The 17,866-nt window shown below is 37.8% G+C and overlaps 1 protein-coding gene across 1 annotated transcript in view; it reads left to right on the top strand.

The window, feature by feature from the left end:
• Nucleotides 1-17,866, top strand: part of LOC127850025 (ATP synthase subunit b, mitochondrial-like) — a 51,019-nt gene that overhangs the window by 12,289 nt on the left and 20,864 nt on the right. Inside the window, exons 2-3 of the mRNA XM_052382765.1 lie at nucleotides 10,302-10,329; nucleotides 14,625-14,688. Of these exons, the coding sequence (XP_052238725.1) occupies nucleotides 10,302-10,329; nucleotides 14,625-14,688 (92 nt within the window). The remainder of the gene's footprint in view (nucleotides 1-10,301; nucleotides 10,330-14,624; nucleotides 14,689-17,866) is intronic.

A 17,866-nucleotide genomic window follows, 5' to 3' on the forward strand; every position in this document is an offset into this window, starting at 1 on the left:
AAGAAGAGGGGGTATATTGCTTTGCTCATGTCAGTCTGTCGGTCGGTCTGTCGGTCCGTCCACCAGGTGGTTGTCAGACGATAACTCAAGAACGCTTGGGCCTAGGATCATGAAACTTCATAGGTACATTGATCATGACTCGCAGATGACCCCTAATGATTTTGAGGTCACTAGGTCAAAGGTCAAGGTCACGGTGACCCGAAATAGTAAAATGGTTTCCGTATGATAACTCAAGAACGCTTAGGCCTAGGATCATGAAACTTGATAGGTAGATTGATCATGACTCGCAGATGACCCCTATTGATTTTCAGGTCACTAGGTCAAAGGTCAAGGTCACGATGACCAGAAATAGTAAAATGGTTTCCGGATGATAACTGAAGAACTCTTATTCCTAGGATCATGAAACTTGATAGGTAGATTGATCATGACTCGCAGATGACCCCTATTGATTTTCAGGTCACTAGGTCAAAGGTCAATGTCACGGTGACCCGAAATAGTAAAATGGTGTCCGGATGATAACTCAATAACGCTTATGGCTAGGATCATGAAACTTCATAGGTACATTGATCATGACTGGCAGATGACCCCTATTGATTTTCAGGTCACTAGGTCAAAGGTCAAGGTCACAGTGACAAAAAACATATTCACACAATGGCTGTCACTACAACGGAGAGCCCATATGGGGGGCATGCATGTTTTACAAACAGCCCTTGTTTTAATATTTATTTCATAATCACACACAGTATCAAGCTTTACAATATGTAAATAAGTAGACATACATCTATATACGTTTATGCTAATATTTATTTCATTCCGTTAATTAAATACTAAATTCAGGGAAACAGATAAGATTTCATGTCAATTAGTTTTCACTGCAAGCTTTTTTGAAACAATTAGTTTTTTCCCTGAAATAAATTTGTCAAAAAGTTTTTTACAGTTGATAAAAAACTTACCTTTATTTCTGGATGAGATGAGCTTTTAATTTTTGGTGGTGACAATTTGTAGCAATTCTTATTGCAATAAATAACTAAAGTCATTATGTATTCATATTGTCAATGTTTGCTTGTTTATATGAATACATTCATTTAATTGTCTATTGACAAAGCATGTATGATAATAAGTTCTGTTTTTTAACATTCCTGTGTTTCAGTCTCAGAGCACACCTTTTAGCTTTAAAGCACTCTTTACAACGTCTTTACCCAACGGTTTGTTTCGCGTTACAAATTGAAACATATTAGACGTGCACGCCGCTAATGGCATTTTCTTAGCACGTCCGCGTTTAGAACAAGATGTCGACATGTTCGCATTCTTTTTTCGAAGGAAGAATTTTGTATGTAGACACCATTCTGAACCGGTGTTCATTATAAACTTGTCACTAATATTACGACCGCACTAAAGGTTACAATATACTAATTAAAATCAAACACAGTATGACGGGAATCCGTAAAATAAAACAACAAAGAATCGATTGCAATTTGTTTTCCAATTTCGTTATCGTTTATTGTACGATCGATTTTTTATTATGCGCCCCTTCGAGGAAGAGGGGGTATATTGCTTTGCTCATGTCGGTCTGTCGGTCGGTCCGTCCACCAGGTGGTTGTCAGACGATAACTCAAGAACGCTTGGGCCTAGGATCATGAAACTTCATAGGTACATTGATCATGACTTGCAGATGACCCCTATTGATTTTGAGGTCACTAGGTCAAGATCACGGTGACCCGAAATAGTAAAATGGTTTTTGAATGATAACTCAAGAATGCATACGGTTAGGATCATGAAACTTCATGGGTAGATTGATCATGACTCGCAGATGACCCCTATTGATTTTGAGGTCACTCGGTCAAAGGTCAAGGTAACGGTGACCCGAAATAGTCAAATGGTTTCTGGATGATAACTCAAGAATGCATACGCCTAGGATCATGAAACTTCATGGGTAGATTGATCATGACTCGCAGATGACCCTATTGATTTTGAGGTCACTAGGTCAAAGGTCAAGGTCACGGTGACCCGAAATAGTAAAATAGTTTTCGGATGATAACTCAAGAACGCTTATGCCTAGGATCATGAAACTTCACAGGTAGATTGATCATGACTCGCAGATGACCCCTATTGATTTTGAGGTCACAAGGTCAAAGGTCAAGGTCACGGAGACCCGAAATAGTAAAATGATTTTCGGATGATAACTCAAGAACGCTTTTGCCTAGGATCATGACACTTCATAGGTACATTGATCGTGACTCGCAGATGACCCCTATTGATTTTCAGGTCACTAGGTCAAAGGTCAAGGTCACAGTGACAAAAAAACGTATTCACACGATGGCTGCCACTACAACGGACAGCCCATATGGGGGGCATGCATGTTTTACAAACAGCCCTAGTTTCATTTCGTTTTCTGTAAAATAAAAATCATAAAAACGATAAAACAATCCTTATCTGTTGCCCTGTAAATTGTATAGCATGAAAAAATAAAATATTGATTAAGTATTCCATACTGCAGCCTTATCTCTAGGCAACCCCTCTCAGTAATAGCCTTATCTAACCCTCGATAATCAGTACCCTCATCAGCTCTGAATGACTGACAGATTAGCTGTTTATTGTAATTTTGGTGGTGAGAAATAGGAAATGGACAGGTGTTTTCAGGTATTGTTACTTTGTTGACTGATTAGGTGACAGATGTTTTATTATTACATTCCCAACCTAACAATTAACATAGTAACGTATGGAAATTTATAAACCTTTCATATCTTATTAAAAAAGTAAAAAATATAAGCTTATATAAATTTAATAGAAATTAGAATACACATAACTAAAAAACAAAAAACATGAACGCGAAAATAGACCTATAAATGAACACGCGAACATTTCAACCTATTTGAAAACTCTTACAACTAACCAAATCTCCAAATCATAGCCAGCTGATGATTATACCCGCTATTCATAATTGCAAATTACATATATTCCGCTATTGGTTAAAAGTACTTAGTGGTTTCGCATGATAAAAATGCATGAATTCACTATACGCATGTAGTCCGTAGCACATATATGTTGATAAAGATAACCTATTCTTAATTTAGTCGATTTATACATGTATACATAACTAAGAAACTTTGATCTATTTTGCCGCATGCAACAAACATCGCCTAATTGTTGTTTTAATTTTCTTTAATTTAACTTACACCTGGACTTTGATTTTAAAAGTAAAACTGTTTAGTTACCAGCTAAAATAACTTTGATTGAATTGCGGGCGGTATACAACATGCTTTACAACATTATCCGTGTGGTGACCAATAATTAAAGTATCACTGATTAATTATCATACCAATTAAGTTTAATTGATTAATGTTTTCCCATTTTAATTATTGATTTTTATACGCCCGTATAAAATACGGGACGTATTATGTGAAACCCCTTGGCGGCGGGCGGGCGGGCGGGCGGCGGGCGGCGGGCGGAAGGCATCACTTTGTCCGGACTCTAATTCAAATTGTATTCATCCGATCTTCACCAAACTTGGTCAGCAGTTGCATCTAGTTGATATCTAGGCCAAGTTCGAATATGGGTCATGCCGGGTCAAAAACTAGGTCATAGGGTCAATAAGTGCATTTTCAAAGGGGCCACTTTGTCCGGACTCTATTTCAAATTGTATTCATCCGATCTTCACCAAACTTGGTCAGCAGTTGCATCTAGTTGATATATAGGCCAAGTTCGAATATGGGTCATGCCGGGTCAAAAACTAGGTCATAGGGTCAATAAGTGCATTTTCAAAGGGGCCACTTTGTCCGGACTCTATTTCAAATTGTATTCATCCGATCTTCACCAAACTTGGTCAGCAGTTGCATCTAGTTGATATATAGGCCAAGTTCGAATATGGGTCATGCCGGGTCAAAAACTAGGTCATAGGGTCAATTAGTGCATTTTCAACGGCGCCACTTTGTCCGGACTCTAATTCGAATTGTATTCATCCGATCTTCACCAAATTTGGTCAGAAGTTGTGTCTAGATGATATGTAGGTCAAGTTCAAATATGGGTCATGCCGGGTCAAAAACTAGGTCACGAGGTTACTTAGTGCATTTCAAGCATTTAGCATGGTGTCCGCTCTCTAATTGAAGAAGTTTTCATCTGATCTTCACCTAATTTGGTCAGAAGTTGTGTCTAGATGATATGTAGGTCAAGTTCGAACATGGGTCATGCCGGGTCAAAAACGAGGTCACATAGTGCATTTCAAGCATTAAGCATGTTGTCCGCTCTTTAATTGAAGTAGTTTTCATCTGATCTTCACCAAATTTAGTCAGATGTTACATCTAAGTGATATCTAGGTCAAGTTCAAATATGGGTCATGCCGGGTCAATAACTAGGTCTTGAGGACACTTTCAAGCATTGAGCATGGTGTCCAAAACCTTCGAACGGGCGTATCTTGTGACAGTTTGGCACTCTTGTTGTATATATGAACCTTCACACCTCTTACACACATTTATTTAACCCGTGAAAAACAGCGACCACAAGTGTAAAAGAGCCATTAAATGTGACAACCGTATATTCAGATTATTAAAAAAGGACATCATTTATATTATTAATACTTATAATCTACTTATAACCAATGATCATTATTTCATCCTTCATCTTTTTCTGTATATATTTTTGGGGGGTGCGAGTTGACTTCAAAAAGTGCGAGTTGACCAGAAATGCCGTGCCAGTTGACCAAAAAATGTGCGAGTTTACTACCGTGCGAGTTGAATTGGGTACGAGTTGACCGGCACCTGTAATTACAGTATTTTGTTTTTGGTAATAAGTTAGGACAAATGTCTTTCGTTTTGAGTATTTTGGCGTTAAATTAGTCCCCAAATGACTACGCAATACTTCCACAACGAATGGATACACGTTCAGCCTTGGTCTGGAATTCTGCGAGTCACGCGACATTGCCCTCTTATCAATTTTGGCTGATTGTGAAAATGGTCTATTGCCTCATCAATGACATTCGCACGTGTTAATCCCTTTGTCATTGCTCAGCAGAGTACATAACAGGGCGGTAGACGTACTAAGTATTTCAGAACACCCAACACTACATCCGGATTTTCAGTTTGAGATTGTACTTTGTTAATGTAAGGAAACTGAGTATTTAATGTAAGTTTGACCACTGTCAAGTAAAATAGACTTTCAACATACCTTTTTATGTGTTAAATATATGGTAGAATAATATTTTAACTTTATTTCTTAAATTAGTAATTATGTTTTTTCAATCCATATACAGAACAGCCAAAGCGGAACAAACGTATTTCGCGATCCGCGGCGGCAAGGCGAAACGAGTCGATGCCGCGTCAGTCGTTGAAGCCGCGTCAGTATGCGGCGGCAAGTCGCATTTCGCCGCGAAACTTCGCATCTGTCCGCCGAGGCATGCCGCGGTCCGCGACATGATGCCGAGTCGATGCGATCATGATTTTTTTTTTTTAAATTATTAGTTACATGTAGTAAACAAATTTTGAAAGAACAATTATAATTATAATTAAAATCATAATAAATGTATTGTGCGCGGATTGTATTAGCATATACATGTAAGCATAGTTAATGTGTCTGGCCAATTATTAAGTTTGTTTCCCGCCCGTAGCGTATGTATTTCACACATAAACAAGGTCACGTAATTATGTTTTCGCACATACAAGTGGTCAAGGCTCCAGCATATGGTGGATTTATAAATTAATTGCATGTTGATTCCGCTATTATATTTTAGCTGAGAAAATTAGCAGTTTGAAGCCACATCAATAATCAAGACGGTGACGACGTATTTGTAGTTTTGTTAATTATCAGCTTATTACAACTATTGTTTGAATATGCGTATATAAACACGTTTTATTTTGTTCATATTATACAGTTAATATCGCTACTAATTACCCGATAATCCCGTATATTCCAGTTTTAAAGCAAATGCTGGTAAATATTTACGATACACAAACATTCTCGATATTTCCTTAAGTATCAAATACATTTGGGCATTTGTTACTATTTATAGAGATGGTGAAATAACGTCTAATCGGGGCGTTTTTTTTCTCTACTGAACACGCGATTTACGCCTGACGTGATGTTCATGTATTTATACAACACAAAATACACCCAAACTTTCCAAACGACGTTCTACATGTCTGCATAATTTTCGCGCGCTTTTTATGAAACAAAGGATATTTTAGCACTGTTTATTTGACGCTAGAATTTGCCAAAGGACGCGTTAGCATTTAAATTCTGAAGTGTGTTTCGGATTACAAATATAATAATGATAATCGAACGAAACATAAACAGTTGCGCGTCATTAATTCCACGCTACACATACATGTATGTACATGTAGGTGGATATCTTTTCACTCGATCCGCCGCGTACGTATGCGGCGGATTTACTCCGCGAAAGTACGCGAGGTTAATACAGACTCGGCGTCGTTGCGCGGATCGATGCCGAGTGCCACGGCGATACGCCGCGTGAACACACGATTCGGCCGCCGCGGACTAATAATCTGGCCGTGGCGTAGCCGCGGATTATGTTTGTGCCGCTTTGGCTGTACTGTATATCACTTTCTTTTATTAAAACACTCATGGCTAAATTTTAAAACTACATAATAATCTCTTCATCACTTTTATTTACCATGTCAATTTTTTTTTTTTTTTTTTTTTTTTTTTTTTTTACTTATGAGTGCCAGCTCCTTGTTGTGTTTTTTTACTAGAATAATTTCATGTAGTATCTTATATGTGCATATAGATCTATTATTTATTTTTATATAGCTATTAATTATTAGCATGTGGATTTTTACTAACACCAAATCTGATTTGTATTTATATATGCCTTGTACAGGACCATTATGCCTTTGATTGTGTCGGTAAATAGCTATACATAGCTAATGTTAAAATGTTACTACTGTAAACCGACTTTAAATAAAAGTTTGTATCTTGTATCTTGTAGTTCAATTTGTATACAGCGCAATAACTGTTTCTACAATGCTGTATCTTAAAGCATGGACTCTGCCAATTATCAGATCGCAGCGAGAATATAAATAAGAATGTGTCCTAATTCAAACTACACTGTTATACTAACTACAATTTCAACTGCTACCATAAGATCAAATCGTCAGATACTACGGTGAAAACAATTTGTGCAGTGTAACCTTTTCTTTTGCTTTACTCTTATCGACAATTCACAACTTCTGCCATAAACGATTTGTTATAAAGTTTATGTTTTGAGCATTTATCAACAAAATACACGCAAAATGATGTCAATTGTAACAGGTATTTTTTTTGTAACAATGTATTAGTTTGATTGAACTCGATTTTATAGACATATGTGAGACATAATTTTTTTTATTAAAAAATGGGTTACAAGGAAGAACTCTGAGCTGTACGTATGTACTCATAAAAGCTCAGAGCATTCAAGAAGAACTACCTTTCATACATGAACTTACTTTACAGCAAAAAAATGCAAGAACAGGAACTGTATCAAAGCAGTTTACTATCCTAAACATCGTTTCTTGAAATAAATTAAAATAAAAGATCCATGCTCCTATTTAAAAGTGTAATATCATACCAAGGCCATATCAACAAACATGGCATCTTAACTAGCATCATGTCTAATAGTACTAGTGGAACAAAATGCATCTGCATCTGACTGGGCAAGGACTGTTGAACAGAAGATTTTTTTTTTTTACATTTAGCGAATGTTTTACTGTTGATTTTTATGCAATAAGACTTGCTGTAATGAGACATGATGTTGTTTTGACCTCTACCTTCCGGTCGTTCTTGATCGTCTGGTTGTTGTGTTACATACAACCAATTCCATTAGCACGAAATAATCATACATAGTTCAGTGTGCGAAAAACTGTCCATCTTCAAATATAAATCAGTGATTTTTTTTTCATTTTCTGAGGGGGAAAAATTAGTTTTTGGGGGAAAAAATAATTTTTTAAGGTGGGGGACTTTTTGATAGATTGAGGGCCCTGACCCGCATCAGCTGCTACTTTACCAAAAATCTGGTACAGTCTAAATAGGCCGGGTATGTGTTTGTATATTTTCTGTACCCAGGGTACGTTAAAGTAGTACCCTAGCTGCCAATGACCAAGCGTAATTCAAGGTTACACTTCACAGTTAACTCACTTTAGCACAACAGGCTACCTGCATCAGCTGCCACTTTCCCACACAGGGGCTGGAACGGTGTTAGGATAATAATTTATATTGTAGTGAGCTGGTTTTTAAGTACAAAAATTGTTAACCTTTTAAATACTTTTGTGTACAGTGACATTCGGTTGGTCTGGTGTTTTTACAAACATAATACGTAGAATATGCATATGAATCTGATAATACACAGACCCACTAACATATAAATCAAACCATGTTTGTAATTTACCATTTTTGACCAAGAATCCTCCCACTGTTCTTTCTTGTAAAGTTGACTTGAAAACGGTCCGCTCGTAAACACACTTTTACTTCAATTATCTATGTTTAACACTGAATGTTTATAGCTTAAAATAACTCCGTGAAAGTTGAGTACACATATTTCGCTAATCCATGCACGTTATACGAATATCTTCATTATTTGTATTGTTATTTGTAATGTTCAGTAGAAATCGGCATGTGATTTTTCCACTGTTCGCCATCTTGAAATGTCGACTTGTGGGTAATTTGTGCATAACAACACACAGCGGCGTAAACATAAATCTCACCTGCGCTTTATTTAAGCTTGAGGTAAGAAAGCTGCACCTTTTTTAGCAGACGTACGGTCATTATTTAGTTCATATAGTATGTTTTAAATTGTTTTGTCATTTAAAGTCTATTTTATTATTATAAGTGTTCCATAATTGGTCACGGCAGTTATTGTGACCCCTTTTGGTCACACTGTGACCAATATTTGGTCACACAGTGACCAATTTCTGGTCACAGTGACCAATTTCTGGTCGCAGTGACCAATTTCTGGTCACAAGTGGAACGCCGCGGCTACATAAAGTGACCAAATTTTGGTCACAGGATATATTTTAGTCAAAATCTTAATGCAGGCAACATCCACGCCAATTTTTTTCTTAAAAAGGTACTTTTTTTTTTCGTGAGTAATTTAAGTAACTTATAATAACAGTAATACCTTTGTAAGCAGATAATAAAGCGAACATTTAACATATTTTTATTAAACTTGAGCATTATTTAAGGTATTAAATCTATTTTGGTTATGATCGTTGGCAAGTGTCATTGGTCCTTAAATTCGGCAAAGTCCCGTTTACGAGTGTAATGTTCATTGTAAAATATCATCTTCTTTTGACGCGCAGTTTACCGTCGCAAGATTGAAAGTATTGTAAAACCTTAATTAAGGTTGCATGTCATCTTGTTGTTGGAAATATAACATTTTGTTGAGTTATTCGTGGAAACTGAATAAAAGTTGTTTGAAGTTGAATCGGACTTTGAGTTAAACATTTACCACCATTGATAAGGAGCGCACTAAAGGAGCGTAACAATATAATACTTTTACAACACGGAAAACTTTTAGAGCCATAAAAATCATGGACAAAACAACAAATTCGTTCTCATTTTTTTACCAGACTGGCTGTCCTGTAAATTAGACCTTTCACAATTTTACAGGACATGTCTGTCTGTCCGGCCATGACTTGCGGAGACTGCACACCAGCCATTTGCAAAGCTCATTTCTCCATCAATTTTTAACCAATTTTGCTAAACCTAAGTATGAAACCACACAAGTCTAATGTTAAGCGGTTGTAAATAAAAAAAGCAACCTGGCTAAAACATTTACTAGAATCAATCTGGCTACATAAAAAAACATTGTGCAAGCATGCACAATTTTATAACAAAATTGATGCAACTTTCTTTCACTTTGGAAATTTTAAGGGTGGCACTTGTGAATTTTATAATACTTTTATGATATGGGACCTTTTTACTTTTTGGTAAATTGACAAAATAGAAGATAATTGTTTCAGAATGGTAAATGTTTGTTGTAGTTATGATATTTGCCAGTTAACAGTAAAACTAAACATGTACCATGCTCTAAAATATCCATTATATGCATGTTTTGTCGATTTAAAAACATGAAAATTATCAAGTGTTCTAAACACTAAACTATTTAATAATTTGGAGAGTTCTGTTGTTAACGTTATATTTTGTGGCATTGCGTATATTATGTATAAAATACACCACTTACTGTATGAGAACAGATGGCCAAGTGGCAGACTGTTAACTTTTCCTTAACAACAAATTAATATTTAAATTAAAAATATTGATACATATATATGTACTCATATATGCATGAATAATATTTGTTATTGTTTGTTTTTCAGGGCTTGCCAAGCCTTTGGCTCAACTCAGGTCAGTTCAGTCTCATTTTCATTCAACTGATATTTGTTGACATCCAGCTTTATGTATATTTCAGATGTCTCAAATATAAAGTAAAGGGTGTCACTTGGGAAGGATATCCCAGGCCTTTTCCTGGCCATTTAGGGAAAAAAATTAATATTGGGATTTTTTTGGAGAAATGTCCACTTATTTAGGGAAATGTCATTTAATGTAACTCTTTGTAATAATTCAAATTAGAAGAAGAAAATCATATAAGTTATTGTTGCATATGTTGTAAGAAGCAATTGAAATAAAATTGAGATATAACAATCATATGGAGGATACTAGGTTAGCGTTGAATACAGAGAAGTTTATGTTGCGAGGCTTAGAACGCCTGGAACGGGAGCCTTGGCAAGCGCTTTCTGTGTTCGAGCCGAGCAACATAAACTTCTCTGTATTCAACGCCTATCCTAGTATTCTATTTATCCCATTTGATTTTTTTCAACGTGACATTTAACATAAATAGATCTAATAACCTTACCAATAATTTTAATTCAGTCTTAAATTAATGCTCAGGTGAGCTTTTGTGACTGGTCTTTGTCAGTTGTATGTCCGTCCGTCCGTCCGTAAACATTTGCTCTTAAACACTCTAGAGGCCACATTTCTTGTCCCATCTTCATGAAACTTGGTCAGAAGCTTTGTCCCAATGAAATCTCGGCACACTGAGGAAGTAACATTTTATGCCCGATCTTCATGTTACTTTGTCAAAATGTTTGTCTTAATGATATCTTGGTTGAGTTTAAAAGTGGTTCCGATCCGTTGAAAAACATGGCCGCCAGTGGGCGGGGCAGTTTTCCTTGTTTGGCTATTGAGAAACCTTGTAAACAATCTAGAAGTCACAATTTTTGCCCAATCATCATGAAAGTTGGTCAAAACATTGGTTCAATTGATGTCTTTGACGAGTTCGAAAATGGTCGAGATCAGTGTAAAAACATGGCCGCCAGTGGGCGGGGCATTTTTCTCTATATGTATATTGGCAGTTTTACCTATTTGGCTTTAGAGAAACCTTGTAAACACTCTAGAAGTCACAATTTTCGCCCTTTTCATGAAAGTTGGTCAAAACATTGGTTTTATTGATATCTCGGACAAGTTTGAAAATGGTTGGGATCAGTGAAAAAACATGGCCGCCAGTGGGCGGGGCATTTTTCTCTATATTTATATAGTGAAAACATGTGAACATGGTAAAAGTCACATTTTTGGCCCAATTTTCATGAAATTTGCTCAGAACATTTGTTTTCTTGATACAAGAGTTGAGTTCAAAAATGGTTCCGGTCAGTTGAATAACATGGCTGCTGGGAGGGGGGCAGTTTTCTCATTATGCCCCCCCCCCCCCTTTCGAAGAAGGGGGGGTATATTGTTTTGCTCATGTCGGTCTGTCCGTCCACCAGATCGTTTCCGGATGATAACTCAAGAGCGCTTTTGCCAAGGATCATGAAACTTCATAGGTTTATTGATCATGACTCGCAGATGACCCCTATTGATTTTCAGGTCACTAGGTCAAAGTCAAGGTCACTATTACCCGAAATAGTAAAATGGTTTCCTGATGATAACTCAAGAACACTTATGCATAGGATCATGAAACTTCATAGATACATTGATTATGACTTGCAGATGACCCCTATTGATTTTCAGGTCACTAGGTCAAGGTCACAGTGACTCAAAGCAGTAAAATGGTTTCCGGATGATAACTCAAGAACGCTTATGCCAAGGATCATGAAACTTCATAGATACATTGATCATGACTCGCAGATAACCCATAATGATTTTCAGGTCACTAGGTCAAAGGTCAAGGTCACGATGACCGGAAATAGTAAAATGGTTGCCGGATGATATCTCAAGAACGCTTAGGCCTAGGATCATGAAACTTCATAGGTACATTGATCATAACTCGAAGATGACCCCTATAGATTTTCAGATCCCTAGGTCAAAGGTCAAGGTCACGATGACCAGAAATAGTAAAATGATTTCCGGAGGTTAACTTTAGAACGCTTAGGCCTAGTATCATGAAACTTCATAGGTACATTGATCATGACTTGAAGATGACCCCTATTGATTTTCAGGTCACAAGGTCAAAGGTCAAGGTCACGGTGACCCGAAATAGTAAAATGGTTTCCAGATGATAACTCAAGAATGCTTATGCCTAGGATCATAAAACTTCATAGGTACATTGAACATGATTCGAAGATGACCCCTATTGATTTTCAGGTCACTAGGTCAAAGGTCAAAGTCATGGTGACCTGAAAAAGTAAAATGGTTTCTGGATGATAACTCAAGAGCGCTTATGCCTAGGATCATGAAACTTCATAGGTACAACGATCATGACTCGCAGATGACCCCTATTGATATTCAGGTCACTAGGTCAAAGGTCAAGGTCACGGTGACCTGAAATAGTAAAATGGTTTCTGTATGATAACTCAAGAACGCTTATGCCTAGGTTCATGAAACTTCATAAGTATATTGTTCATGACTCGCAGATGACCCCTATTGATTATCAGGTCACTATGTCAAAGGTCAAGGTCACAGTGCCAAAAAATGTGTTCACACAATGGCTGTCAAGGTCACGGTGACTCAACTTAGAAAAATGGTTTCCGGATGATAACTCAAGAATGCTTACGCCTAGGATCATGAAACTTCATAGGTACATTGATCATGACTCCCAGATGAAATAATGATGAAACTTGACAAGGATGTTTGTCTGGATAATATCTAGGTCAAGTTTGACATTTGGTAAAGATTGAATGAACCGACTCCTCTCAGGTGAGCGAACTAGGGCCATCTTGGCCCTCTTGTTTATAAATTGTTATGGGTTTGCCGTGTGTGATCCGATGCATCAATGGCGCCCTTGTTAAAATCATTTCCCTGAGAACAGGGAACGACAAAAGTACAAACAAAAACCAAAACTCGTTCGAACTAGTATCTTGCCTTTAATTACCCTTTAAAATCCATCTAATAATCCATTTAACTCAATAATTTGACGATTTTGCATCTAGGGTCTTTAATAATTATTTTAGCATAGTTAAATAAAGACCTTTATGCCATCCTATCACTATATTCAAATGAGTTTACGAACTAAATAAACTTTCTTGTCCGTCACACACTACGTCATGTACTCTATGTGTATTACAATGAACCGGAGCAGTTTATCAAATAATAGTCATTGGTAAACTCGGTTGCATTTGCAGATTTCTGCATACAAACATAATTATGTTTAAACTTGCACAATGTTTTATTTGTCTATGGTAAATGCCCTTATTGTACAAGAAAATAGTTTAATATATAAATACACAAAGAATTGCAAACATTCCATTACACAACAGATAAATGAGTGGATAATACCTGTGTACAAAATGGGACTATGAACTCCAGTGTGGTTCTATTTTTACCATCTTATACTTTACACAGCTCTATGCCTAACGTGAATTAAATCGAAAGGCAAATATTGCAGATTATTTATGAATTGTGCGATATTTGTATGTTTGTTGTACATTCTTAAATGTCAAAAGTATATGCATGGATTATAAACAATGCACATTACACGAAATAAGGAAAATGTGATAAATTGACAAATCAAATATGTTGATATAGATCTACAGTACATGTACATGTAAAATAAGTCGCGTTTATAATAAATCGTCAAAAACATTTTGGGGAAAATGACGCAATAAGTATGTCATTTTATGAAGCCATCAATCAGCTGATTCATTATACGGATGGCGAAAAATTATTTCATATGACTAGATTTAAATGTTGAAGGTCGTATAATGTTGAAGCTAAAGTTTTCTCGACTTTATTTCTTATGAAAAATCATTCAGTGGTAAAGTAAAAAGTAGTCCGTGCACACGACAGGTATATCCCTCAAGATTGAATACAGGCTAGTATATTCAATAAGGTGTTATACCGTCAATGTTGCGTTGAAAATGGGATAAAAGACACTTCTTTCTAAAAAAATATTGCTTTTTATGCCCCCAGAATGATCAGGGGGTATATTGTTTTTGGCCTGTCTGTTTGTCTGTCTGTCATTGTTTGTGTGTGTCTGTCCCAAAACTTTAACCTTTCTCAAAAAATGTCAGTTTGGGAATGGTTATGTTTAACAGACCTGCAGACACACCAGGAAAAGGCCTGGTAACCCAATTTAATACACAGGGAAAATGTTTGCAACGAGTGTCCTTTTCAGTTTGCACATTCCACATAATGTAGATTTATGACTCACTCAGACTACTTTGAAAAGGAAATATGAGTCTTGTTGTCTACAAAAATTTACATTTTAGGCCAATGATGCTGGTTCGCTCTGGGGCCACCTTGCCAGTGAAGAAAGACGAGGGAGTCGTTGAGGTCAATATGATAAATTGCACTACTGGCGCTCGATTGGTCATTTTTGGCTTGGGTACAACTATATAGTTTCCTGGGTACTCTTAAAGTATACTTTTAATGTACCTCGGGTACAGATCAATCTCTTAAAGGCACCTGTCCTATTTTAGAATGTACCCCAGTTTTATTATGATGTTGTAGAACGCCCAACCAAATTACGAAGCCAAATTTTCTTTGAATAAAACCTACTTCAACATTCTTTTTGAGTATGAGTTTCGACAATAAAGAGGCCATTGTACAGAAAAGTGATTTAAATATGAACAAAATTGATTTGGAAAAATGAGCCATATGGCATCAACTAATGTAGCCTCAATACTTCCAGGTATGTTATGGCATCAACTAATGTAGCCTCAATACTCCCAGGTATGTTTTATATGGCATCAACTAATGTAGCCTCAATACTCCCGGGTATGTTTTATATGGCATCAACTAATGTAGCCTCAATACTCCCAGGTATGTTTTAATATCATAAATACGTTACCTGTTATCTCTAGCTTACCCCTTTCCAAGGGAGTTATTTCATCCGGAAAATATTCAAGCGCTGGGAATCGTCCACCTCTATAAGAATCCAAATCAGGTTAAACATAGTACAATGCAACCTAACAGGAAATCAAGAACCACAACTCATCTTTCCTTTCCGGATAAAACCATGTGCACGCCTATTTTTGGCTCAGGACTTATGTGTTCTTTTCACTGTGTTTTTGGCGGAGTTTAAAAGGATAAAGTTTATTTATCTTTTATTTGTATCATTCGGTTTATATTTCTATACTTTTTGTTGCAGTAATTGTCATATTTCTGCTTTTGCTGGGTTTCTTTGTTTGCATCGTCGCTCATGTACATGACGTCATGAGCACGTGAACCACGAGGAATTCGTGCCTATTCCCCAATAAGTAATTGAGGTCAATTGGACAGCGTTCTTTGTGTTTACATTTTGTGGTTTAACTTTTTATTTGAATTTATAATCATTAATTTGTCTTTTGTAGGTTCTTTCTGTTTCTTTTATTTCAGAATGAACTTACAGGATAGAGGTTCTTGTGGTCATATCAAAGCAAGGTGGGATTCCCACGATACTTGCTTGGCATGTACCGGTTGCACATTTAATAACAAATGTGCGGTTTGCGATTTGTGGGCTTACGACGTATGGACAAAAGCAGGTCGCCGGAGGACGTCGATCAGCCGCAAACGCAACGAACCTCCATCCGACGTTGATTACCCGGTGACTCCACTGGTCAAGGATGACCAGCGGTTTTGTCAGTCACTGGGTACCGGGCAAGATGGTGTTGTTGTCAGTCGATCGTCAACAGATCTTATGACTCACACCATGCATACCGGCGACATTGATCATGGAATGACTGGATCAATGTCAGACCACATGGCAGCCGCCATTCTACGGTCTTTGGCCGGTGACGTAACCGATCATAATATGACCGGCCGGTCACCGGTCCGGTCACCGGTCATGTCACCGGTCCGGTCCGGTCATGTCACCGGTCCGGTCCGGTCACCGGTCCGGTCCGGTCATTGATCACCGGTCCGGTCCGGTCACCGGTCAACAGTCATCAGTTGGGCCTGCCACCGATAACACCAATCGCCGGTCAAGAAGAACTCGGTCTTCATCATCGGCGTATTCTTCTACATCTGATTCATCGTCAAATACATCGTCTTCATCAAGGAGTGGACATCGGACACGCTCTTCTTCGTCGAGCAGTTATCATCGTCGCGGCGCTCATAAGCGATCACGTCGTCACTCACGGAGACGGTATTCCAAAAAAATCTCGATCTCATCGCAGCCGATCCACATCTCGACAGCGCAGCCGATCCAGAACTCGACATTGCAGGAAACGAGGACGTCGGCAACGTTCACGTAGACAGCATCGGACTTACCATACGTATAGTCGTTCACCATCGTGTTCCGTTATGGAATCGCATGTTTCCATGCCAAATGTGTCGGTTCCAACGTTGACTGCCACACGTATTGCATCTTCAGGAGCTCATCTCACTACTACGGCGTCAGTGTCAACACCACGGGTATCATCTACAGTATCTAGTCGTGTACCCCCTTCAGCTACCCTGTCGAATCCTGATACACTATGGATACAGAATTCGGCGGGACATTTTGTACCGGTCAATGCTGATAATTTACCTTCTTCCGGTTTACATTATCAGTTTACTGACGTCGGGGATGATCATTCGCTGTTACCAGACAATTACAATCCGGTACAAGATATTCTCACTTCTGTTCCTGCTGATTCTATACAAACCGCTGGTGTTGTAGAGAGTGAGGCTGATTCAGATGCAGAATCTAATGTTGAGACGGATCAATATTTAGCTCCGATTGGTCAGATCTATGAACTGATGTTTCGTACTCTTGGTGAAGATTACTGTCCAAGACCTGCTGAACTGTCTTCAAATGCGACGATTTCTGTGACAGAACAACTTTTTCGTACATTTGATCCCAACAGGGTTATTAAGTCGACGGCTCGTCCTGACCCACGACTTCCCATTGGTTCTACTGTTCTATCTGTTCTTCAATCATTGGAATCAGCTAATAAGACTATTCCAAAACGAGGAGAAACATGGAAAATTCCTAAGGAACTAGCTGATCCAAAACACCAGGAAGGTAGTAAAAGTTACAAACCTCCTGTACCACATGCAACATCTGGGTTGGATTTTTCAAAACTTCCGGTTCCAGATCCGGACATAAGCAAGCTATCTCTTGTAATGCCAAGTGGTTCCAATTCAGTTTCTGTTCCGTTTTCAATGTTGGAAACTTGGGAAATGAGGGAACGTAGATCATTAGGTTTGACTAACCAAATTGACTTCATGCTAGCGACAATTTTACAAATGGTGTGTGAATGGTCGGAATCTGTTCCGGAGGAACTCCGTGATTTGTTAATTCATCTCTCACGGACCACACTGGCCTTATCTCACACTTCTGCTTCTTCAATGTCCGAGATGCTAAGGATTCGTAGAGATCTTATCCTTACTTCTTTACCTAAAGATTTTCTGTTGGAACCTGGTATGCACTCGCTCAGAACAGCTCCTCTCACATCAGGGTTTCTTTTTGGTGGAAGGATACAAGAAGCAATCACAGCTGACAAGGATGACCAACTTCATGCTTCTTTAGCTAGAAACAACTCTGGAC

This window comes from Dreissena polymorpha, chromosome 11, assembly GCF_020536995.1.
Source record: "Dreissena polymorpha isolate Duluth1 chromosome 11, UMN_Dpol_1.0, whole genome shotgun sequence".
NCBI lineage: Eukaryota > Metazoa > Mollusca > Bivalvia > Myida > Dreissenidae > Dreissena > Dreissena polymorpha.